This window comes from Acinonyx jubatus, chromosome D3, assembly GCF_027475565.1.
Source record: "Acinonyx jubatus isolate Ajub_Pintada_27869175 chromosome D3, VMU_Ajub_asm_v1.0, whole genome shotgun sequence".
NCBI classification, from domain to species: Eukaryota; Metazoa; Chordata; class Mammalia; order Carnivora; family Felidae; genus Acinonyx; species Acinonyx jubatus.
In genome coordinates, this window is record NC_069392.1 from 10,595,987 (window position 1) to 10,621,590 (window position 25,604).

General features: G+C 52.6%; 1 protein-coding gene across 6 annotated transcripts in view; it reads left to right on the forward strand.

Annotated features, from left to right (window-relative positions):
- The window catches only part of TPCN1 (two pore segment channel 1), a 62,230-nt gene that overhangs the window by 23,087 nt on the left and 13,539 nt on the right, over nucleotides 1-25,604 (forward strand). For all 6 annotated transcript variants that reach the window (XM_027044170.2, XM_027044168.2, XM_053205852.1 and 3 more), the window contains 13 exons: nucleotides 8,246-8,373; nucleotides 13,383-13,559; nucleotides 13,946-14,059; nucleotides 14,861-14,991; nucleotides 15,866-15,954; nucleotides 17,711-17,745; nucleotides 18,228-18,286; nucleotides 18,559-18,658; nucleotides 20,562-20,678; nucleotides 20,933-21,057; nucleotides 21,903-21,951; nucleotides 22,488-22,551; nucleotides 23,764-23,808. In XM_027044170.2, coding sequence (XP_026899971.1) covers nucleotides 8,246-8,373; nucleotides 13,383-13,559; nucleotides 13,946-14,059; nucleotides 14,861-14,991; nucleotides 15,866-15,954; nucleotides 17,711-17,745; nucleotides 18,228-18,286; nucleotides 18,559-18,658; nucleotides 20,562-20,678; nucleotides 20,933-21,057; nucleotides 21,903-21,951; nucleotides 22,488-22,551; nucleotides 23,764-23,808 — 1,233 coding nt within the window. The remainder of the gene's footprint in view (nucleotides 1-8,245; nucleotides 8,374-13,382; nucleotides 13,560-13,945; nucleotides 14,060-14,860; nucleotides 14,992-15,865; nucleotides 15,955-17,710; nucleotides 17,746-18,227; nucleotides 18,287-18,558; nucleotides 18,659-20,561; nucleotides 20,679-20,932; nucleotides 21,058-21,902; nucleotides 21,952-22,487; nucleotides 22,552-23,763; nucleotides 23,809-25,604) is intronic.

Below are 25,604 nucleotides of genomic sequence, written 5' to 3' on the forward strand. Positions count from 1 at the left end.
CTAGGAAGTGGGAAGCAGCATTTGGAGGCAGGGAATTAGGACCCACGTGGTGCCCCAGCACCCCGCCCCCGCCCCCCGCCCTCATTTGCTGTGCGGTGCACTGAAAATCCCTCTGGACTTGGCCTCAGGGCCGCCCCCTCTGCGTGAGGGCTGCTTATAAACTGAACAGGAGAAGCCAGAGGCTCCCTGCCTTCCATTTGCGCCCTTTCTGTAATCTCTAATATAATCTCTAAATGTGCTGCCCAGCACTTGGAGCCAGGTGTGAAGGGGGCTCCGTGAAATCCCCCATGGCTTTCTTGAAAAGCCCTGCAGCCCCGAGGGCCTTTCAGCCCTCCCCGAGTATAAGCGCCACAAACAAGCTGTGGGGCTTTGCCTTTGGGGACCTAGTAAGCAAGCCAAGTTCTCTGTGTTGCGCAAGCACCAGGTTGAATGGTTAGAACAAAGTCCGCCCTGGAGGGGAGACTTCTTTCTTGGCTCTGCTAGTCCCATTTTTCCCTTTCTTTCTAAGGTTCTGCCCTGAATTACTCATACAAAATAGTGACTCTCCAGCAAAGTCTTAAAAGAATGATTTTTAGAAAACACGAGAGATCAGGTTGGTGCCCCTTAATACCCTCAGGCACCCCCACTGCCCTCCTGAGGGAGCCTACTCTGTGCATTCCTCCTGGGCCCTGCCCTCCAGCCACTGGCCTGGGACCCTGCTTCCTGGAGTCTTCAAGGAAAAGCATCATTTCACTTCGCTTCGGATATGTTTGTTGAGCACTCATACATCATGCCCAGCACTGTCCTGGGTTCTGGGGACACCACAAGACAAAAGTCCCTGTCTTCGTGGAGCTGCCATTCCAGGCAGGGAAACAGGCACTAAACAGGCCAACAAGTAAATAAATGCCCTGCCGGGTGGCGATGCAGCCCCAGGAGGAAGCCCAGAGCAGCATGAGGACAGGGGGTGCCAGTGATGTGACTTCCAAAGATGCGAGAAGCCCAGGGAGGACAGAGGAAACAGGAAGTGCAAAGGTCCTTAGGAGCGAGAGGGTGGGTGGGGTGAGAGAGCTTGGTCTCGTAGGCCACTTTCCTTCATTTATTTATAAGTTTATTTTTTGAGAGAGAGAAGCGTGAGCAAGGGGCAGAGAGGGAGAGAGAATCCCAAGCAGGCTCCGCACTGTCAGCACAGGGCCCACCTCAGGGTTCGAACTCACAAACCATGAGATCGTGACTTGAGCCAAAATCCAGGGTCAGAGGCTTAACTAACTGAGCCACCCATGGCCTCATAGGCCGTTTTAATCCAGGGAAGAACTTCAGCGTTTTCTCGGGAGCTGGCTGCTGTGGTCTATTTGGGGCAGAGAAGGGATACCATCTGGTTTAAGTTTTTAAAAGATTATTGTTATACTGAACTATAAAGTTTACTTAAAATACACACACACACACACACACACACACACACAGAGGACTTCTTCGGTGTAGAGACTAGACAGGGGCAGGGTGGGAAGTAGGGAGCCCAGTCAGCAGAAGGGGTTGTGCTTCCCCGGGAAAGAGGTGGTTCGGGCCATGGCAGGGGGTGGCAGGGGGTAAGCTGTGGGATCTCATGGTCCAGGCACAGCCAGTGTCTGGGGGTCATTCAGCAGGATGAATGAAGGGCGTATGAGGGGTGAACCTCCTGACTCTCCAGGAGCCTCCTGCCCTGGGATTCGTATGGGTGTGGCTGCTCCGTTCAGCACGTTAGGTCCAGGAAAATATTCTCCTGTCACCCCCTACCAAGACCAGAGCTCTGCCTGTCCGTCAGTCACTCCCGGCCCCCCCGGGCATCCTAAGAGCTCCGGCCCACGGGAATGGCGGTCTGTGCAAGGCCCAGCGCTTCTCTTTGATGGGTCTCACAGCCGTGTGCCCAGTGGGCACGGAGCCACCCGCCACATGTCTCTGGTGAAGGATGAGTGATCAGCGTTTGTGTTGAGGAAGGCTCTAGATGAGCCGGGAAGCCCAAGTGCTCGACTTGGCTCTCCCACCCCGTCCCTGGCTCCCCAGTTGCCCACCTCTGAAAGGTGGGCATTGAATTAAGTGGTCTCTGCCATCCATTCCAGACCTGACAGTCATTCTTTCTGAGATTAGCAACAGGAAGTATCCAAAAATCTGTGCTGGGAAACCCCACAGCAATCCTCCTCAAACTCACTTCCGTTCGTTGCCTTGTCCGTAAAATGGGGACAGTAATGGCAGGTCGTGAGGATGAAGTTAATATGTATGTGAGGTGTTCAGAAGGGCGCCTGGCACAGGGAATCCGCTCTGGACGTGCCTAAGTTTGTTATTTGGGCAGAAACGGAGTTGCTGAGCCCTGGGCTATGTAGGTCCGTGGGGCTGCGGTTCATCAGGGGAGGGGCAGGAATCTGGGTGCTAAAAGACGCTGTGACCCCATCCGTGCAGCCAGGCGGTATTTGTGGAAGGCTGTTGGTAACCAGCCAGGTCCAGGCGTCTGGGCTCTGCCTCATGGGAAGCTCATGAACTTGAGTTGTTTTTAAGGCCACCTGCCCCTATCTGCCTGTCCCCTCGGAGTGTCTATGTACCTGTGAATACATAGATGCTGGGAATCGCGAGGGGAGCTAGTCCAAATCGCCACTCGCCGGAGGAACCTCCTTTCTGTTGAAACATCCCCACGTTTGGGGTGGGATGGCTGTGGAAGCTCTTGTCGAGGCCCCGTGGTGATGGGGCACTTGCTGCCTCCAGGGCCATCCAGGTACCTCCAGTCCCTGCCCAGGGCCCAGCGCCCAGCGCCCAGCACCGTCCTCCGCCCCTGGCGACGCCCATCAAACAGACGGGTGGATGAACCACGCAGTTGTTTGATTTAAAATAATTTTACTCAAGGGGGCCCTCAGTTGGTTGGGCATCCGACTCTTGGTTTCGACTCAGGTCACAATGTCACAGTTCGTGGGAGTCGAGCCCTGAGTCGGGCTCTACGCTGGCACCCCAGAGCCTGCCTGGGGTTCTCTCTCTCTCTGCCCCTCCCCACTGGCGCGCCAGTACACGCACGCACGTGCTCGCTCGCTCGCTCTCTCTCTCTCAAAAAACCATTTTTTTTTTTTTTTTTACTAAACTATTTCCAAGTTACAGATCCTATTTGGGATAAAATAACAGCGATGTACCCAGCATAGAGCCTAGCATTTATTAACTTACTTTAGCAAATCAAGCGTGACAGTTAAAGACCCCCCTGCCCAGGGCGTCATTGGGCAACCCTGTTTGGCAGAAAGGCCCTCCCTGTGGCCTCCCCTCCCCGGTCTTTATTCTGCCCTTTGCAGCCCTGTGCCATGTCTCCTGTCACACACCGGCCAGCCCAGTGGGATCTGTGGCTGAGGAGCGCATGTCTTACCAGCAGTCCCTGTGGATTTCAGAGACCGGAGGGGGGCTGTTTGCAGCATCGAGGGGAAAATGGCAGCCAAGGCAGGATGCTTCGGGATGCTGCAGGGCACCCGCTCCCAGGCAAAACCCGCCGGCGTGGGTGTGAGTGAGGTGCCTGCGCTGGGGGACGCTGTGGCAGTTTCCAAACGCGGACTGGTCACAGCGGTGTGCAGTGTAAGTGTGAGGGCCAAAGGGGAGAGACTGAGGCAGGCCAGGCGCCTTCCCCCACCAGAAATGGGCTAAGGGAGCTCCCGGCTGGGCGCAGGAAGCTGGACCCATCTGCTGAGACCCCCGAGAGAGAGGAAGGGCTGGGGAGGCTCGCACAGGGGGCCTCCGAGGCGGGGATTCTCGCAGATGCCAGAGTCTTGCACCGGCTGGGGGAATGGCGCTGATGTCCGCTGCCATCTGTGCGAGCTCGTCGCCGCCCACCCCGCGCCGGCCCCGTCACTCGTTTCACCTAGGACTGCCGTGTCGCGGGCACAGGCTCCTGCCGTGGCACGTGAAGGTCGTGGACGACAGGCACGCGAGATCCCAGCACCACGCAGTGGCCTGCCCGCGGCTTCTACGTGGGAGGCACGTGAGCGCATCCGGGAAGGCGGTTTGACCTCCTTGCGTCTCCGCCTCGGGCTTAGCTCTTTCGGAAATAGACACTGGGATCGGAGGCGGGGAATGTCGGCATTGGGTAGAAGGACCAGAATGGCCAAGTGCACGCTGCAGCCAGATGTCCCACCTCCTGCTTGTACCTCCATCTCGTGAGGGAACCTGCTGCTGCAGTTTTCATCCTCGAGCGGCTGGGAGGGTACCGATTAGGAGCTAGTCACCTAGCTTGGTATCCCAGCCCTGCCCGCCACCCGCTGCTTGACCTCAGGAAGGTACCGAGCCTTGCTGCACCTTAGTTTCCTCAAGTCTGGAGTAGAACAGTAGTACCTCCTTCGTAGGATGGTTGTGAGAGTTAAATAGCTCAGTTGGCATAAAGTACTCAGACATGTGTCGATTATCTGTCGCTGGAACCTAGTGCCTTAAGAGCAGATATTCTCTTAAGATCTTCTGTGCAGCAGTCTGCAGCTTGGGCAGGGCCCGATGGAGGGGCTTATGTCTGAGCCACGCAGTGTCACTTTGGGCACTTGTCCGGGGCTCGGGGATCTGGTTTTGAGGTGGCTCATTCACCTGACTGGCCAGGTGGTGCAGGCTGTTGGCTGGGGGGGGGGGGGGGGGGGAGGGGGCTCAGCTGGGCTGGGGACAGGGGGCCTTGCTTCTCCTCCACGGGCCTCTCCACCAGCTGCATGGGCTTCCACACAACGTGGTGTTTGGGTTCCAGGAGCAAGGGTCCCAGTAGAAAAAGGCGGAAGCTTTTTTGTGACCTGGCCTCAGAAGTCACCAGCACTCTGTCCTCCATCGTACACTGGTCAAGGCAGTCACAGAGGCTCACCTGGTTTCAGGACAGACACAGGGGCGCCGCCCATCTGGGGAAGAGGCAAAGGTTCTGGAAGGGCACGCAGGATGAAAGATCGTTCTGTGGCTATATTTGGAGAATAAAACCTGCCACGGCATAGGTTCTGGCATGCAGTAAGCCTCAACAAATGCATGCTGTCACTAGTTCAAAACCCATTGGCAGCTGTCCTTCCTCCCAGACTCCTGTTTCTTAGAAGGTGGTAGTATAGCACAGTGGTTAAATGCACCTGCTTTGCAGCCAGGCTACCCCGGGTCAAATCCTGACTCGGCCCCTTAGAGCTGTGTGACCTTGGGTGAGTTGCTTCACCTCCTCAGGTTGTAGAATTTATGATGATGAGATTGGGATTGTGCAAATTACATCAGCATGGAGCACGGAGCCTGCAATAGTGGTCACTCATTACTTAGATGGCCTCATTGGTGCAGTTCCTTCCAGAAAGATTGTCCTATTTACACGTCCTAGCGATGGAGAGGAAGCTGGATCCAGAGTAAGTTTGTGAACTGGAAGTCCCTGCGCTTCCAGAAGCCTGAAGGTTGGGAGGGGAGAAAGGGAAGTGTCCTGTTAAAGGTTCGCGTACTGTACATGGAGTGGCACACGATCACCTGAAAGTAGATTGCGGTAAATTAAAAATGTCTACTCTAAACCCTATAGTGACCTCTGAGTGACAAAAGAAAGTCTTGCAGCTAAGCCAACAAAGGAGATAAAACAGAATCATAATAAATACTCAGTGATCCAAAAGAAGGCAGAAAAAGAGAACAAAGAACAGATGGGAGAACTATAAAAATAAATAGCAAAGATGATATATTTAAACCTAACTATATTGATAGTTACATTAAATGTGAGTAACCTAAATTCTCCAATTAAAAGGCAGAGATTTTCAGATGGGGGCGGGGGGTGGTGAAGCAAGACCAAACTGTATGCTGCCTACAGGAAACACAGTTTAGGAGCTCCTGGGTGGCTCAGTCGGTTAAGCTGCCGACTTTGGCTCAGGTCATGATCTCACAGTTCATGGGTTTGAGCCCCACGTCAGGTTCTGCACTGTCAGCAAGAGCCTGCTTCAGATCCTCAGTCTCCCCGTCTCTCTGCCCCTCCCCTGCTCTCCGCCTCTCTCTCTCAAAAATAAATAAGCATTTTTAAAAGTTAAAAAAAAAAAGAAACATGGTTTAAATATAAAGATGCTAAGAGATTAAAAGTAAAAGAGTGGAGAAAGCCACACTAATCACTCATCAAAAGAAATAATCAAAAGCTGGAGTAAGTATATTAATAATAGATAAAGACTTGCGTATATTTAGAGAATATGTGTGCGTATATATAAAAGAACTCTCAAAATTCAAAGATAGGAAAATAACCCAGTGAAGAAACAAGTAAAAAATTTGAAGATACTTCAGTGAAGACGTACATGTGGCCAACAGGCACATGGAAAGACGCTCAATAATATTAGTCCTAATGCAAAGTAAAAACATTGAGATTAAAACCGTGCAATGCCATCACACAGTTTTTAGAATGGTCAGAAGTAAGAATGACTGAGCGTGTCAGGTGTGGGTGAGGGCGTGGAGAAATCGGGACCCCCCCTGCACTGCAGGTAGGAGTGTAAAATGGGACAGTCATTTTGGAAAGCAGGTTGGCAGTTTCTTAAAAAGTTAAACATACGACCTAGCTATTTCACCCCTAGGTGTTTACCCAAAACAAATGAAAACATGTGTCCCTACGAAGTCCTGCACATGAATGTTCATAGCAACTTCATTTGAAACAGCCCCAAACCGGAAGCAAGCTCAGTGCCCATCAACAGGTGTGTGGATAAACCGCGATAGGTCCATACAAGGGAGTACCGCTCGGCAAAAAAAAAATGGAATGAGCCATCCACACACCATACAACACGGATGAGTTTTGAATAATTATGCTGAGAGAGAGAAGCCAAACAAAAAAAGAATACGTGCTCCATGATTCCATCGGTGTAAAATTCTAAGAGACGCAGGTTCATCTAACAGTGACAGAACAGATCAGTGGTTGCCTGGGGGTGATGGGCCGGGGTGGGCACGAAGGGACGATGGATGTATAGTCTTGATGAAAGTGATGGTTCCACAAGTGTGTGCATGTATCCGAACATGTCAAATTGTGCATTTTTACTGTGTGTCCAATATATCTAAATAAAATGGTTTCTGAAAGTGCGTGGAGAAGAGCTTTGTTGGATCCAGCTGACCTTGGCTGGCAGTGCAAGGTCAGAAAGGACCAGTTATGACCCTGCAGCCCTAGGAACCCTACCAGTTTCCCGCCCTTTCCGATTGGCTTGTGAGTTTTACATATTTGCTTCCTGTCATCTCTGCCTATCTCCTTATCCAAACATATTTCATTCTTTATTTTCCTGTAGGTGGATCAGTTTGAGTGTGAATTGTGGGCAACCGAACTCTTATCCTAGATGATAGTAAATCTCCCCAATTGGTGCCTTTGCTTACCAGGTATCAGTAGACACACTTGAGGGTTTTGACAGACCCAATTCAGACAGGCTTAAATATAAAAGGATCTTTATGGGCTCAGATTTTGGAAACGCTAAGAGGTGGATATCAGGCACAGCTTGATCCCAGGGGTGCAGCTGATGTTATCGCTGTGATTCTTTTGTTCTCTCTCGGCTTCCTTTCTCAGGCAGGCTTTCCTCAGCCACCTGCAGCAACAGAGAAAGAGCCCCTCCTTCCTGAGTGGTCCAGGAAAAGATCCCAAGTTCAGCCCTCACTGGCTGGGCCTGGGACAGCACCCTCCCTGTACCAGTCCCTGGCCAGGGAGATGAGGCGCTTTTTGTGTCGTCTGCCCGGGAGCCAGGGGTGGAGTCGGCCAGATACAAAGAATGGGTGGAAGGTAGGGAGAGGATGTTCTCCAAAGGCAGGTGGGGATCAGTGTTACTGGAAGCAAAGAGGGCATGGGTGTCAGCAGGGAAAAGCAACAGAGGACCCGGCACCGGGGAACAAATCTGATTATTTTTATTTTTTAACGAAGTGGAACGTTAAAATGCTTCCAAAAGTCAAAAGCGTACAAAAAGATCACTCACGCAAAGGGAGTGACCACTTCTACGCTGTTCCCCACTCCCCTCGTAAGTCACTGATTTCTGTGAGTCCTAATTTATCCTTCCTGTTTTCTTTACTTTGTAAAGAGAGATATCTGTATGTTTTCTTGTTTCCTCCCTTCTTTACACAAAAGATAGCATACTATATGTGCTCGTTTGCACTTGCCTTTTCCATTTAACAAGAGAATGGAAAACATTTCTAACTAGCCATGCTAATTCTTGCTATTATCACACGGGATCCAGCGTTGACTTGTAGATAATGGGATATACGTGTGAGCGTACGAGCCTTTTCTTCTGGTGAGTGGTGTCTTTATCCTTTTGAGCCTGGGTTGTGAGTGAATCGCTGTCTTCTTCCCACGCAGATGGAGGCAGCTATGCCGTCCACGACTCCCGGGCCCCCAGTCTAGGCTCAGGGGGTGAGAGTCCCCCATCAAGCCCCACCGGACACAACTGGGAGATCAACTATCAAGAGGCAGCAATCTACCTCCAGGTGAGCGTCTCCGATCAGGATCTGTTCTCGGTGCCTGTCGGTCGAGCAGGGTACCCGGGCCTCCGCTACGTGCCCAGAAATTCAGTTCTGGCTCCGGTCCCTGTCCCTGCTCCTGTCTCAACTTTCAGTGAGGAGAGCCAGCCCGATCGTGCCCAGACAGGGAGGGCAATGTGCGTGGGCTTTCCTGTGACTCCCAGTATTGGCCCTGCCTGTCCCCAAGGTTCCCTGAGTCTGTCCGCTTGGCCTCCCCTGCCTCGCTCCCCATTCTCAGGCACTGACAGTCAGTTCCCGAGGGGGAGTTCTTGAAATAACATAATACTGTAGCAGGGGTTGGTGGGCCTGGTATGGGAACTTAGAGATAGGCCTTTATTTCTTTCCTGCCTAATTTGCTGTTGCTTTCACATTTGCTATTTCTTTCTTGGTTCTTGTTTTTTTTTTTTTTTTCCCCTCTTTTTTTCAATAAAAACAATACTTTCTTTATAGAAGTAATACATGCCCACTGCAGTAAGTTTAGGTACAAAGGGGATGTGGCAAAAACATTCACCTGAGTCACTGTCAACATTATTTAGGAATAAGGGGTGCCTGGGTGCCTCGGTCGGTTAAGCGTCCGACTCTGGATTTTGGCCCAGGTCACGATCTCATGTTTTGTGAGTTCGAGCCCTGTGTCGGGCTCTGTGCTGACAGCATGGAGCCTGCTTGGGATTCTCTATCCTTCTCTCTCTCTGCCCCATCCCACTCATGCTGTCTCTCTCTTTCAAGATAAATAAACTTAAAAAATTTTATTAAAAAAGAATAATACAGGGGTTTTCTGTGTTTTGTAAAGTAATTTTAAAGTCACGCGATATGTACAGTTGTATAATCTGCTTTTTTTATAGTTTGTGACAGAAGCTTTTTTCTTATGTTTATTAAAATTCCTAGAAACAAATTTTAATGACTTTATATCTGATAAATGGATCCTAATTTATGTAAACTGTCCTGAAAAGGCTGGATATTTTCCCATCTTTTATACTTCCCTTATTATATATTATGCATTTCCCTATTATAAATTATAATCCAAGGACAATCCATGCATCGAGCTATTTCTCTCTCTCTTTCTCTCTTTAAGATCCAGGATTATTTTATTAGGAAAGCCTCTAAGAAGTGGAATTTACCAGATGAAAGGAAGCAACATTTTTAGGGCCCTTGATGTACAGTTATCAGATATTCTCCAAGGGGGAGACTGCCTCTTAACTGCCTGTCTCACCGTCTGTAGCATTAGTCACTATAATCTTGCCATTCTTGTCACCGTAAAATGTCAGTTTCCTGTGTGCACTGAGTAAGAGTGTAGATGGGGAAGTGGAATTTTTCTTAAATTCATTTGAATAATAATTTTCCCTAATCTTTTTTCTTTGAAGCAGCTCTCACATTGCAAGTATGCATGTGTGTGTGCGTGTGCGTGTGTGTGTGCGTTTTAAAGATTTCATTAAATTCGGATAGTCATTTCATAGTTGCTCAGCTCCCTTGATGCTTCTCTTGTTTTATGCAGCATCACATAAGTTGTGTTCCTCACCAGATACATTTTGGTTCAGGTGAAAACAATAGAAATGCTTCCGGGACATTTTGGCAAGCTCGGGCATGCCTGTCGGTGATCTGGAAGGGTGCCGCAGGGTCACTCTGTGCACTGTCACCTTAAGGTTGAATAGACGCTATCTAAGCACAGGATGGATCAAAACACAGAGTTCGGATGGCTTGGGGGACTTGAGAAGTCTGGTAATTCCTTCACTCCTTAAGCAGGTGAGAACATCAGTAGTGAAAATATCTGCCTTTAAGTGGGCACCTGCTGGTCAGTCTAACAACCCTCCAAGGTGGTCTGATCATCTCCCGTTCACTGACAAGCAAATGACACTCAGAGGGGCTAACGGAGCCCAAGGCCACCCAGCTAATAAGTTACAGAGCGTGGATGTAAACCGCGTCCAGCTCACCTCAAACAGTGCTTCTCTTCTATACATTGTTGCTTTATTTCTTTACCTGGCCACGTGTATCCACTTGAAAATGGGCCCCCCCGTTGTGGAAAAAGAGGCCACAGAGCTGCAAGTATAGTATGATAATTTTTACATAACGTTTATGCATCCAGACACACACACACACACACACACACACACACACACACGGGTTCATATACGTATCTAGCAGCATACACCTGTGTGCTCACGCACATGTGCGTAGATCCCCATTCCCATCTGGAAAGTTGTTCATCCAACTCGTAAAGGTGATTATCTTTGGCTGACGGAATTTTTACTGCCTTGTAATCCCGTGTATTATTTGAATTATGTTTACCAACAACGCATCATTTTTTTTTTTTTTTTTTTAATAAAAATCCAAGCAGAACTCAGACGCCTCTGAACGGTAGTTCACGGCTGTTTCGTGTGGGGTGGGTTTAGCTGTTGTCAGATGGTCTTTTTTTCCTGCTTTGCCGCTGAGCTGCGGCATGGCCCCTGAACCAGGCTGTGGGTACGCTCGGATAGTTGGGCCCTTGCTCCTCTGAAGATACCTGGGGCCTGTGGTTTCCTCTCTTCCCAAATTTTACCTGTTAACTCACTCACCCTCGGGAGCCAGGAGCTCTGTGGTCCTGGCGCCTCGCAGTGAGGAAACAAGGCCAGTGTTCTCCTTGGGGTTTGGATCAGAATCCAGTGATGTGAGTAGTATTTTCCTCCATCCTTGTTGGTGGTTCCCTCTAGCCAGACCTGGCTACTTATTGGAAGATGTTACCCAAGAATTGCATTTTTTAGTAATTCGAACCAGAAGCTTCCCGGGCCACCCTGTGTGTCCTCCCACTGCTCCCCGGCCGTGGCGGTGGTGGTAAAAACCACAGCCCGGAACAGATCACAGGGCTACGAGTGAGGCTTGCCGGCTTGCCGGCTTGCCCTCTGTCTGCCTGCTGGGATGTTTGTTCCCTTTGTCTGGCCTGCCCCTGTCGAGTCTGTGGCTTGTCTTTATTTTTTGGTAATGAAGCTAGTGATGTCTCTGGCTTCAGGGAAGTGACTTGTTCAAAGCCACCCTGCAAACCACAGCCGAGGTCAGAGCTCCCCACCTCCCAGCTACTGGGAAGTCCCAGGACGGGCTGGGGTCTGGAGAGGTGGTCTCTTACAGGCGTGGATCATCCTCCCAAACATCCATTAAACACCTCCTGTGTGTACCAGGCATCGTGCTGGGTGAGCACTGGACCGCATCCCCGGCCTTTCCTGCTGTCCTGACACAGGCTTGGTGAGCTGAAGCGGCCTCGGGGTGGCACGGAAGCCCACCAGGCCAGAGTGCTTTCCATGCTTTCCACGCACAGCGTGCCCCTCCGGGCCCAGAGCCGCTCTTCCTCCAGCCTGGCTGCCTCTTCCGCAGGAATCACTGTGGTGTGTTTCACCTCCCCGGAATAAGGGTTGTGAGGACGGAGAGGGTGGTCTCGTCCCAGAGAAGCCGAATAGCTGGAATAGTTGAAGGTCTGACCTCATTCCAAGACAGCAGCTGGAGAGCTTCCAGAAGGGCTCTGGGTCAGGGGGCCTGGGTGTCCCCCCTTCCTGCTCCACGACTTTCCCCTCCAGGAAGTGAAGAGTCCTTCCAATGGGAAGAATCTATGCTGAGTGTTCGTTCTGGAAGTGAAAGAGGCAGGTGCCCTCAACTCAGCACTCCTGATGTTTGGGGCTGGGTAACTCTTCGGCACGGGGACCTCTCCTGTGCATCTTAGGATGTTTAGTGGCATCCTTGGAATTTGCACGCTGGTTGCCAGCAGCACCCCCAGGTGTGATGAACAAACGTCTCCAGGCCGGGATGGGGTGGAGGAAGCGGGGGGCGGGGCAGCGTTGCCCCTAGTTCAGAAGCACTAAAGATGACGCGTGTGGAACATTACCGGCTTTGGCTGCTGGACGGGGTGCTGATGGGGGAGAGCTGATGGGGTGGGGTGACCCTTATCGCTGTGCCCACCAATTACAGGGGGGGCAGCGAAGACTCCTCCCCGCAGCCACCAGAAGGCTGACCCTAACAGGGAGGGTCAGCACTGGCCCTAGGGTGTCATCTGCTTGTCACAAGTGGACTGTCCCCAGGGCCCTGCCATCAGCAGGAGGCTCATCACAATCTGGTGATTGTGCGGCTCTGTGAGCTCAGGGGCCACTGAAGCTTCTGTGCTGCGATTTTCTCATCTGTCAAATGGGACAATGAAAGCCCCTGCCAGAGAGGGGATGTGGTCAGGAGTAAAGGAGTGTCCAGGGCTCAGGTAAGGGGCTGAGCCTGGTGCCTGGCCGGGTGGGCACCTTGGTCAAGGTCAGCCCCTGTCCCATTACTGTCGGAGCTCAGGAATGAGGGCAAGGCCTGTCATTGTGGAGGAGTTAGGAAAGGAGATGAGTCAAGAAGTGAAAGAGGCAGGTGCTCTCAACTCAGCACTATACTTACTATATGTATATATATAGAGGTAGTCTCAGGCTCCTTTTTTTCTCAATGTTAGTATCATTTATAATCATAATAACAGGTAATATCAACAGGGAGCCTATTGTATGCCAGACATCCTAAGTGCCCTACAGGAGCCCTGTGAGTAAGGACGCGTGTTATAGCCCACTGGTAGTTGAAGAAGGGGAAGAAACATTCTCCGCATCGTCCAGGGAGGAGCAGGGAAGCCAGGACTCAGCTGTATTTGCTTGCCCGTCCCCCCCCCCCCCCACCCTGGCCCTTTACAACCCACGGGTGCTTCTGAGAGCCGGAATTTGGCCACTAAGGGGCTCACACGTGCTGCCTCTGTTCTCATTCTCTCGGGGACTCTTTATTCTTTGATTCTTCCAGGCGGTCCTGAGGAAGAAGCCGGTCTCTTGAGGGACCCGACCGGGGTGCAGTTTGGTGAAGACAATACTTTTGGTCTCCCATCGGCTTCCATCCCGGGCTCGACACTTCGCTCGTTTGCCAAGGGCCCTCCTTCTCCCCCAGCCCCTGGCACCTCTTTGGTGCTGTGTCTCCTCGAGGCCCGTTTGCCCACACTGCTCTCGTTCCTTCAGGAAGGCGAGAATAATGACAAGTTCTTCACCCACCCCAAGAACGCCAAAGCGCTGGCGGCCTACCTCTTCGCACACAACCACCTTTTCTACCTGATGGAGCTGTCCACGGCCCTGCTCCTGCTGCTGCTCTCCCTGTGTGAGGCCCCCGCCGTCCCCGCGCTCCGGCTCGGCATTTACGTGAGTGTCCGCTTGGCCAGCCCGGAAGGGAACATTCTGGTAGAGCAGATGCCCCCGGTGGATTTAGAACAGAGAGGCCCGGGTGTGTGCAGCGGGCATCATAGAGGCCTCGGGAGCAGCATTGGATTGCCAGTGTTGCATGGGATCCCTGCTGGAGTGAATGCTCTCTGTGGTTGGGCTTACTGGTACCTTCCGGGGGGGGGGGGGGGGCGCCATCTGATTGGCTCATGGAGGGCTGTGGGCCACACCTTGGTTCCAGGGGAGCAGTGCACCTGGCTGCGGTCCCGCCCACCGTCTGCAGCCTCAGGGGAAAAGGTAGCCGGGTGTGACCGCCGGGAGGCCAGGGGGCTGGTGGGGCTACACCTCCTCCTGCCCCCTGGTTGCAGGTCCACGCGACCCTGGAGCTGTTCGCCCTGATGGTGGTTGTCTTTGAGCTCTGCATGAAGTTGCGGTGGCTGGGCCTCCACACCTTCATCCGACACAGACGGACCATGGTCAAGGTGATGTGTCTGTGTCCGAACGGCGTTTTCTCCCACGTCAGCTTCCGGCCTATATCTTCAGTTCAGTTCCAAATCCCCCGTGGGCCGAGCCCTGCACTCGGCACTGCAGCCCTGGGGCCCTGTCCTTGCCAAGCCTTGCAGAGCCTCGCCCCGGATGTCGGGGTGATGCTAACGGGAGCCACTGTGATTTGGCACCTAGCGTGTGCCCGGCATTGGCACAACAGCCTTTGCGGGAGATGTGTTACTCTTCCTAGTTTATACCCTGCCGGCCAGACGAGAATGGGATCTAAATCCCAAAGGCTTGGGGTTCAAACCCAGGTCTGTCTGGCCTCCAAGCCCACGCGGATCAGTAACCAGTAACATACACCTCTCTTCCGGGCAGCGAGTAGGCATGAGTCGGAGTGCGCTTTGCCATGTAAAAAGCATGCACGCTTGTCCAGGAGAAGGTGCCCAAGGAATGGCACATCAGGATGCCCTGCAGACATCAGGGGCCTTCCCGGTGGGAATGGGGAGGGCTGAAGGCAGAGGGTGGGCAGATGTGGCCAGGCAGAGTGGCCGATGAGCTGCTGGGAGCAGGGCTTCATTCCCCCCGGGGCCATACATCTGTGCCAGCAGCCAGAGGGCTTGTGTCCAGGGGCTGCTCGATGTCGGGGGGCTGGGGGGGTTGCTGAGAGAGAGCTGGAGAGAAGGGAAGGGCCTCTCGAGGCCAGAGTGGGCAGGATCTTGCCAGCCCTCTGTTCGTGGTGTGCAGGTAGGGGCTGGAGAAGGAGCTGATGGAGCTCTGTGCCCGTCCACCCCCAGACCTCCGTGCTGGTGGTGCAGTTCATCGAGGCCATCGTGGTGCTGGTACGGCAGACATCCCACGTGCGTGTGACCCGGGCTCTGCGCTGCATTTTCCTCGTGGACTGTCGGTACTGCGGCGGCGTCCGGCGGTAAGGCCCGGGGGACGAGACGGTCGCTATCCTGGCCTGGCCCGGACCTCTGGGCCCGTGGAGCAGGACCCAGCGAGTCAAGTAGCGATGGGATCAGTTCTGCACGCTGGGAGAACACACGCCCGCTCACTTCCTTCGAAGTGGACCCGCACAGGGCAGAAGGCGGCCCTCCACTCGGGTTTCGGTTTCCTGGCTCCGGGTCCGGGGCTCTTTCCCGTCTTATTTGCAGCCTCCTGGGGCTGGCTCCTCTGTCGGACACATTATTTGCCCAAACACAGCGGCAGTGACCTCTCAAAGCAGGCAACTGCACGAAGTCTGAGTGACTCAGCAGGCTGACCCCCTCCCCGAGCCCGGGGGCTGGACTCAAACCTGCCCACTAGCCTGGAGTTGAGCTTAGGGCTGCAGACTCCATCTGGAAAGTCTCTTGGCTGGGATGCCGAGAGAGAGCAGGCTGGGCAGTTCATTCTTCGGGCCCGTGCTTGTTTCCAAAGCTGGAAATGAGTGTCCCAGGACTAGGTGGCCCTGAAATGCCCTTGTGCGTCCTGCTCCTGGAAGCTCGGTGCCCAAGGCCATGCGCTTGGCCTTCTGCTGTTCCCCCCCACTACTCACCAGGGCCCTTGCCTGCTTGGGCTCCGCAAGCAGGAGGAAGGGGCTGTGTGTGGCGTACCTGGCCCGGTTTTTCCCTGTCGCCCCCGGGCGGAAGTCCCCTGGGAAAACACCGAGCGTGACGTCACAAACCAGGGTGCCGCGGGCCTTAGTGTGGTGTGAGTCGGGAGCCCCGGCCCCCGCCTCGCCCGTGGAGTCCCAGACAGCCCCCCACTTGGGCCCCACGCCCCCTCCCCGCCTCACCCCTCCGGCCCTGCTGTCTCCCCAGCAACCTGCGACAGATCTTCCAATCTCTGCCACCCTTCATGGACATTCTCCTGCTGCTGCTCCTCTTCATGCTTATCTTCGCCATCCTTGGTGAGTTCCCCGCGCCCCGAGGCCCTGATGGCCCCCCCCCACCGGAGCAAATTCGCGGTTGAAGACGAACTCACTCTGACAGTTGGAGAAGTTCAGGAAGCTTTTACACGTGTGCAACACGCACGACCTTCGGCTTAGGAAATGAAGTCTTAGGAGTAAAATGCAAAGCCCCTCTGTATCTTTTCATGACCCCCGGTCCCTTCCCCTCAGAGGTACCCCCCCGACCTAAGCCTACCACTGCCACGTGTATCTTTCTAGCTATACTTTATATTTCCTGAAACAGCAAGTAAGTGGTATTGCTGTGCATATCAAAACATGTTATGGGGCGCCTGGACGGCTCAGCCGGTTGGGCGGCCGACTTCGGCGCAGGTCGTGATCTCGTGGTCCGTGAGTTCGAGCCCCGCGTCGGGCTCTGGGCCGACCGCTCGGGGCCTGGAGCCCACTTCCAATTCTGTGTCTCCCTCTCTATCTGCCCCTCCCCCACTCCCCCTCTTCCCCCCACCCCCCCCCACCCGCCGTCTCTCAAAATGAATGAACATTAAAAAAAAATTTAAACAAATAAACATTTTATAGAAATGGTTACATGATGTGTGCGGGGGCGGGGGGTTCCCTCCTGCAAGTTGCTCTTTGGCGGTTTCTTCCGTTGTTGGGCATTTTCACCATTACACGTCACACTGTAGTGAACGCTCACACATCGGCCACTGGCTCCCTCTTTGCCTCCGACCCTCCACCCGACCACCCCACTCTCTGTAGAACTTCCTTTGTGCTCCAAGGGGGCTAAATTACCTTGAGGGCAGAACTTTTCCCTTTTCCCACTCGGGATTTCAAGGACTCAGGGCAATAGCCCATTCCAGGAGGGAGGAAACCGAGGGTGTTCGCACCCCAGGACCCTGGGCTATATCAAGGGAATCTCTTTGGAATTGTCACTTGGAATTGTCCAGCCTGTGGATGAGTTTCATTTGGTCTGAAAATGTTGAGCCGACATTTGAAAATTAGATTTATTACATGAAAATACAGATTTCTAGCCTTGAGAAAAATGGGTTTTTTAATTTAAAAAATGGAGGTATAATTGACATACAACACTGTGTTTGTTGTAGGTGCACAACAGAACGATTTAATATTTGTGTATAATGTGAAAGGACCACCACAGTAAATCTAGTTATCACCTGTCACCACACACAGTTGCAAATTTTTTTTTCTCTTCTGATGAGAACTTTTAAGACCTCCCTGAGCAACTTTCAAATATACAACAGAGTGTTGTTAACTACTCAACATGCTGGACGTCCAGTCTTTTTTTTTTTAAGGTTATTTATTTATTAAAAAAAATTTTTTTTAATGTTTATTTATTTTGAGGGAGAGAGAGACAGAGTGCAAGCAGGGGAGGGGCAGAGAGAGGGAGACACAGGATCCAGAGCAGGCCCCAGGCTCCGAGCTGTCAGCCCGGAGCCCGAAGCGGGGCTCAAACTCACAAGCCGTGAGATCGTGACCTGAGCCAAAGTCAGACGCTCAACCGACTGAGCCACCCAGGCGCCCCCATCCAGCCTTAAAAACAGCAGACTTGATTCTTGGGCCACGTATCACACCTGCTCCTTTGGACAGAGCGCGTGTTCTCCAGAGTGCTGCTGTCCCCACCACTCCCTGATGCTTTCCCTCTGCCCCCAGCACTCGTTTACATTTATTTGTGCAGTCCTTTGATGTCGGGTTTGGGACCTCTGCTCTAACCCTTTTTATCTGTGTGTTTTCTGCCCCCGTGTAGGTTTCTACTTGTTCTCCTCTAATCCTTCGGACCCCGTAAGTAGTCACCATGTTTATCCTGTTTCTTCTTCTATTTGGGGCCTATCCCCGCAGACAAGGGGGCCGGCCTGACGCCCCGGCCACATGAGGAAGGTTTCTCAGCACGGCTTACGGCTCCTTGAGGGACGACACTTGAGCTGGTCCCTTCCTTAAGCACCGAAAGGGAATCCCCTTTCCTTGCCTTGAGAGGCAGGCTTCCAGGATCAGATCTGGAACAGATTTGGTGAAGGGACAGTGGAGGGGCGCCAGACGGATGGCGCAGACATGTGATTCTCTAGGAAAACAGTCCCACCGGTTGTCTGCTTCTGCCAGAAGCGCAGAGTTCGAGAAGGCTGGAGGCGGCTGGACTCCGCATTCGCTCACCCCCGCTGCCATCCGTTAGGACTCCTTGGGAGGAGGGAGAGTGGATGGCGAGGGGAGGGGAAGGGAAGGGCGGGCACTCCAGGTGGCCCATCACAGCCTGCCTTCTTTCCCTCCAGTACTTCAGCACCCTGGAGAACAGCATCGTCAGTCTCTTTGTCCTTCTGACCACAGCCAAGTGAGTCTGGCTCTGCGTTGGCTTGGGCCCTCTGCTGGTGCCCCAGGGTCTTCTCTTATCAGCAAGAATATCCCACACCTGAGGGCAGACAGGTGCTCGGGACACTGTGAGGGATGGGGGTGGCCCAATGAGCTCAAAGCTCGTGGACGTGGACGAGAGGAGGGGCAGGTGGGGGTGGGGCTGGCAAGGCAGAAAGGAGAGATGTCCTCCGTGAGGATGGAGAAAGGGAGAAGGCAGCCGCGGGGCCCTGCGGTGATGCTCTGCAAATCCAGTTTCCCAGATGTGATGATGCCCTCCTACTCCCGGAACCCCTGGTCCTGTGTCTTCTTCATCGTCTACCTCTCCATCGAGCTGTACTTCATCATGAACCTGGTGAGTGAGCGTGCGTCGCGCCACTGGAGCAGCCGTTCCAGCCGGCACAGCGCCGGGCACCGCGGGAACGGAGAAGTCCGGCCCGCTGTCGGCCTCTGTCCGGGATGGGGTCCCAGGCTGTGGTCAAGTGTGGTGTGGTGGCAGACGCCCTGGCGGGACTTGAGTTCAGCTGGTTCCCGGTGGGTACCCCTGGGATGATACTGCCGCGGCTCTTAGGCCTGGAGCTAGCCCTTAGGTCAGGGTGCCCTGGGGCCGTTCGTTCTCCAGCAAATGTGTGTCACAACAACTCTAAAAGCTGGCACCAACGAAGCCTTTGCCAGGCACCGGGCAGAGTGCTCCGTACGTGAGGATTAAATGATTTTCCACAAAAATTCTGGAGGTTCTGTTACGATCCTCAGCTTGTAACTGAGGAAACTGAGGGCCAGACTGACAAAGCAACTTGCTCACAGCTGCACAGCTCGGGGTGGCCAGGTGAGCTGGTCCGATCCCAGAGATCTGCCCTTAACCGCTCCCTCTTACTGCACCCACGTGTCTGTTTCCACCCCATTGATCGGGAACCATTAGCAAAGCAATCCAGGACGCATTCTGCTAAGGAGAACGTCAAGTCCCCGCACACCCTGGGAACTTTGGAGGTGTTTGCGGAGCCCCAGCTGGCCACCAGAAAGCCTCTTCCCATCAGCAGATGGCCCCTAGGATGAGGCCATTAGGTCCGTGTCGAGACCACACGTCAATGCCAGACTGTCGGCAGAGGCTTTTATCAAAGCTTGTATTTATTTGTATACTTCTGAAGAGCATTCCTCCGCCGGCCCAGGGTAGAAATGGAGAGCACCTCCCCTGGGGCAGACTTAGGAAGTCTCCTAAAAACTTGAGATCCTATCTATCTTTATATGTGGTATAGTTCTTATATCCTGTTGTCGGTTTAGAATCATAAAAAGATATTCTGTGTAACTGACTTGTTTTAATTTGTAATATATTTCGAGCTGTGAGAATCTAGGGCACAGGTCAGCAAAGCTGCAGCCTGCTGGCCAAAGCCAGCCCACCACCGATTTCTATAAATAAAGTTTTATTGGCGCACAGCCATGGCCATTTGTTTGCGCATCATCTGCGGCTGATTTCATGCCACGGCTACAGGGTTGAGTACTTTCAACAGACACCATCTGGCCTTCAGAGCCTAGAACATTTGCTATATGTCCCTCTCCAGGAAAAGTTTGCTGCCCCTCCCTCGATCTAAAGGAGGAAAAAATGGGGGACCAATTTGAAGGGATGGAAAAGACCAGGGAGTGTCCCTCAAGATATTTTCGAGAGAAAAAGAAAGCGTTTCCAAAAAAGCTTTCTTTCAGATCTGATCCCGCCCTCCCGACACAGACTGTGTCGTAAACATTCCAGCCCTGGAATTGGGCAGCCCGGCACTGTTGTGCCCTGGAGGGCAGGCCACCTCACTGCCTGGATTTCTGGGGCTGTGCACGAAGCTGTGTCTCACCGGGACTGGGAGGGAGCAAGGGGGCGAGGGAGGACCGTCCTGTGCCGTGATGCTCCTTCTTGCTCCGAGGTTGGGGCGGACAGCGGCTCCCCGGCCATCAGGCTGGGTATAGAATCCAGGGCACTTCTCTAGCTGTTTTCCCTTAGAACACTGCCCAGCCAGGCGTGGGCTTAGGTGGAGAGAGGCGACCCAAGAGAGGAGACTTACAAGTGGCCGCGGGTGGCTTCCTCTGCAGACGCCTGGAGACTAACTTCCCGTATCCCCGAGGGGCAGGTGGGAGGGTCCTCTCAAGAAGGTCCACCCAGAGGGTCCACCCCTTCTGGGGTGGCTGGGAGAGCACCCTCTGGAGGCAGAGGACGAACTCCCCGACTCCTTCAGGCCCCGCCATGCAGGGGAGCCAGGTCCCGTGTTCTTCCCTCACAGCTTCTGGCCGTGGTGTTCGACACCTTCAACGACATTGAGAAACGCAAGTTCAAGTCGCTGCTGCTGCATAAGCGAACTGCCATCCAGCATGCCTACCGCCTGCTCATCAGCCAACGGGTACGGAGGAGTGGGGGTGGGGCCGGGGAGAGGACCAGTCCCTGTTCTCTCTCGCTGGCCCAGAGTAGCGCCTAAGCACGGCCGGGCCGGCAGCTTTAGAAACCAAGAGTTCTGCCCCTGGGAAAACCCGAAAGAGCCAGATGCCCTGGGGTCCCTCGTTGCCCTGGGCGTCCGGGGTGGCTGACCCCAAGGGAAGGGCAGTCTGGGCTCTGTGTTTCCCCGTGTTCGCATGGCCCTCTGTCCTCTCCCTGCAGAGGCCCGCCGGTGTCTCCTACAGGCAATTTGAAGGCCTGATGCGCTTCTACAGGCCCCGGATGAGTGCCAGGGAGCGCTATCTGACTTTCAAGGCCCTGAATCAGAGCAACACATCTCTGCTCAGGTAAGAGTGGACGCCAGGCGGGGCGGGGCGTCTGGACAAGGTGTTCACACGAGGGAGCTGGGGCGGGCAAGGGCCCCAGGAGGTGGGTGGGCAAAGAAGCTTCTTAGAGACTAGTTTTCTCCACAGAGATTCTTACACACGTAGATGGCATCGTTCATCCGGTTTCTTTTCACAAGTAACGGCAGTCCAACCCAAACCCAGTTCCAGCTGGCGTGACAAAAAAGGAGTGTATCGTCTCGTGAAATGGTCCGGCTCTGCCACTCACTCTCGAGTCCTGAGTGAGGTGGGGTAATCCCATTCGAGCGGAGCCACAGAGCCAGGCGAGCACGCATACACACACACACACACACACACACACACACACACACACGCCCTCTGACCACGGTTCCTGGCAGAACCTCCAGAACTGGCCCTGAGATGTGTGTGGGCAGTCCTGGTCTTCCAGAATGCTGATGATCCGAACCCTTGTTTCCGGGGAAGGAAGCGGGCCAGCTGTAGAAACTCGAGCGGCTGAGCTCTGTTTGGGCTGAACGCAGTCCCAGCTGTTCCATTCAGTCCTCCGCCAGAGGAGGCTCTGTCCCTGGCTATCTAAGAATCCTAGTGACTAAAGCCATCAGTAGTCAGTATAGACCAAGCGGATTCAGTGGGCATGGCACCCAGAGGAAGGAAATCAGCTGCCTGCAGGTAAGGGTCCCTGGGGCACTGAGGTGCTGAAGGTCGCAGGTGTCCCTGCCCCTTTAAAGGTGACCACGGGTGGACGAGGGAGTCCTGAAACTCAGTGGCAGTGCGTTCTGAATTTTTTTTTTTTTTTTTTTTTTTTTACTTTTCCACGTGGCTTACAACAGCCTGAAGGACTTTTATGATATCTATGAGGTTGCTGCCTTGAAGTGGAAGGTGAGTGTTCGTACGAGACAGAAGACCAGAGAGGGAGCGGGGCTGATTGCTGGGGGGGGGGGGGGGGGGGGGGCTGGGCGCACTGGCGGCCCGACTCCTTCCCGCTGGAGCAGCTCGGCTCTCGGCCTGCCTCCCCACCCCCCAACTGCAGGGCTACAGGTGGCCATCCGTGTGCCCTTACACTTGCCCTATGGCCTCCCGATTAAGAGCACTGAATCTCAGGTAGACCGCATTAGTTACTGTGTGACATCCGGCAAGTGTTGGAACCTTTCCAAGCCTTGTCCCACCTGGGAAATGGGATAACGATGATCCCTGCAGTTATTTCCAGCATCACATAAAAGGAAGGCACATGCATGGTTCCATTTAAATGCTCAGTAAACTGGCTGTCTTTGTTGTCATTTAGATCCCCGAGTGTTTTCGTTCTTCCCCAAGTTAGCTGGGGAAGCAGGGAAGGAAAGCGGCGTTCTGGTCCCCCAGGGCTGGGTTCTGGTCGCCGGTCCTAACACCCTCTCTCCATGGCCCTGTCTCCTGGCCAGGCAAAGAGAAACAGGGAACATTGGTTCGATGAGCTTCCCAGGACAGCGTTCCTCATCTTCAAAGGTAGGGTTGGCCTGAATGTGACATCTCGGCAGCTGGGGAGAGATGGAGGTTTCCAGAGACCACAGACAAGCATCTTAAGAGCATATTCATAAGCTGTATGTGTGTGCGTACGCGTCTGAATGTGTGTGTGTGTGTGTACAAGAGACAGTGTGGCTACCCCAGCAGGCAAATAAGTGTTGGACTAGGAAGGAAATCAGTAACTTAAAAACCAGACCAAAAGACCTTTGTGGAATAGTCACTGAAGAACATTTACAAAGTCAGACAAAATGAAAAATTTCCACCTAGAGGTAACCACTGTTCATTTTCTGATGTGTTTCCTTCTGTGTTTGGTTATTTTTCTGTGCACTTTTTAAAAAAGATATTTTTATTTAGTTATTTTGAGATCGAGGGAGCGCCCGTGGGGACAGGGGCAGAGAGAAAGGGAGAGAGAATCCCAAGCAGGCTGTGCACTGTCAGCACAGAGCCCAATAAGGGGCTCGAACTCATGAACCTGTGAGATCATGACCTGAGTCGAAGTTGGACATGTAACCGCCTGAGCCACCCAGGCGCCCCTCTGTGTACTTTTTAAAAGGTAGTAGGATTACATTATAGACTCGGTTCCCAACCCTGCCTTTTTACCAAATAATGTATTCTGACCATCCTCCTCACAGGATACGTAGCTGGTGTATGTGATCCCTTACATCATGCTTGCATAGCATAAAATTCAAAATTTTAACATCAAAGCGCCCATATTATTGTTGCCCCTTAGTTGAGCGCCACTTTCAAAGATCCAGTTAGCTCACGGGGCATTTCTCATGCAGAAAAGCTGAGGCCTGGGTATGGGCCATTATGAATGAGAGTAAAGAGGGTATGTTCTATTTTGTGACTTCTCCCACAGCTAGGGCTTGGGGCACAGCTGTTATCCCATATCCTGTAGAGGGTTTTCCATCCCATGGGATGATAGCCACTCAAGTGGATGAATAAATGGTCCAGGGTCAAGGCCAGCAGCAGTGAAGGCTCCGTCCTGGCTCCGGGTTGCCCAGGCTCTCCCCAGAGCAGCTGTTGTCGGTGTGGTCTTGCCTGAGCACTAGCACAGGTCACTCTGACGGCACACCGTTCCTTCCTCACCCCTGGGCCTAAACACCCTGGTTGCTCACGTGTGTGAAGTGTGCGGTAGTGAATGTGTACTTGGACGTGAAGATTTCGCTATTAACATTTATTCTCTTCAAATAGGAATTAATATCCTTGTGAAGTCCAAGGCCTTCCAGTATTTCATGTGTAAGTGTGAAATACCACAGCTCCGGGCCCCTTCCTGCCTGAGTCTTTTACTGTTCCAGAAGGTGGAGAGGCAAGAGATTAGCCCTGCAGCCATGTTGTTGACTTTTTATTATAGCAAATTCCAAGCATGTATAAAAGTGGGGAGATGACGGTCACCGTGAGCATCCACGGTCACCTGGCTTCAACAGCGGTCCCCCACGGCCAGTCTTTCTGTCCGTCCGTACCCTCGCTGTGGCTCTTCGACTCCTCCCCAGACCTGGAGATTTCGGACACAGATTTCAGAACCACAGGATGTGGTCAGTGGCTCTGCCACTTAAGTCTGTCTCAGTCTGTAGGTTTCTCTTCCATCCCCTTTTTCCCTCTTGCGACATTTAGTTGAAGAGACAGGATTGTTTGGCCTTCGGGCTTCTTTTTGTGTATTCCCCGTGTTGCTTGGTTCCTGTAACTATATCTAGATTTGTGTTGTCCAATGTGGTGGCAACTAGCCGTGTGTGGCTATTTATATTTAAGCAACTAAAATGAAAAATTCAGTTCCCCAGCCACGGGAGCCACATTTCAAGTGCTCAGCACCACATACAGCTGATGACTACCAATTAGCACAGAGAAGGGAATTTCTGTTGTCACAGGAAGTTCTCTCAGGCAGTACTAGTTGGGAGGTTTGCTTGAACTGAGACTTTCTAAGGAGCTCTGGTTCCATTTAGCGGGAAAGGGTGTTTAGAGACCACAGTTTGAAATGCTAGAAGTGCTCACTGCTTGGAGTTGGTTATTATTTCTAGGCCTTTCCGTGGACAGAGATGGGATTTTGTCTTTGAAGATAAACCGTATCCAGAGTTCCGGAGTTTCTCCTGACATTCCTTCCTTCCTTCCTTCCTTTCTTTCTTTTTTAACTTTTTAATATTAATTTTTTTTATTTTTTATTTTTTAAAATGTACATCCAAATTAGTTAGCATGTAGTGCAACAATGATTTCAGGAGTAGATTCCTTAGTGCCCCTGACCCATTTAGCCCATCCCCCCTCCCACAGCCCCTCCAGCAACCCTCAGTTTGTTCTCCATATTAAATTTTTTTTTTAATGTTTATTTTTTTGAACGAGAGAGACAGAGCACGAGTGAGGGAGGGGCAGAGAGAGAGGGAGACACAGGATCTGAAGCAGGCTCCGGGCTCTGATCTGTCAGCACAGAGCCCGATGCGGGGCTCGAACCCACAAGCCGTGAGATCATGACCTGGGCTGGAGTCGGACGCTCAACCGACTGAGCCACCCAGGCTCCCCCTGACATTTCTAATTCAAATTCAGGACTACCGTGTTTTTACTTAACTTCCTCATTCTTTCAAATCCAGATTTCCAGTCTTAAAATCTTGCTTCCCAGCACCATTCACACAATTACTCATTTGCTGTACCCCACGGTAGACTCATAACCATCTCCAGAAAGTGATATCAACACTGTCCCAACAACACAGACCCTAGTACGCCACTCCAGGGATAGACATTCAGATTATTGTGCGTCAAGGTCACAGTAGTTCCCCGCCCCCGCCCATGTGGGTGTGTCACCAACTGGAGACACATTTAGGTTTCTTTATTTCATTTTATTTTTCATTTTGTTTTATACTTATGTAAAATATCTATGTGGTTCCAAGTCGGACCTATGAAACAAAGTATATTTAAGGACGTCTCATTTATATCCTGCCAACCCCCCCCCCCCTCAAATGGGTAACTTTTATTTTGGTTTATTCTTCCAGTTTTTAAAAGCTCTAAGTAGATGCATATACGTGCCTCTCCCCGTGTCTTAAATAAACAGT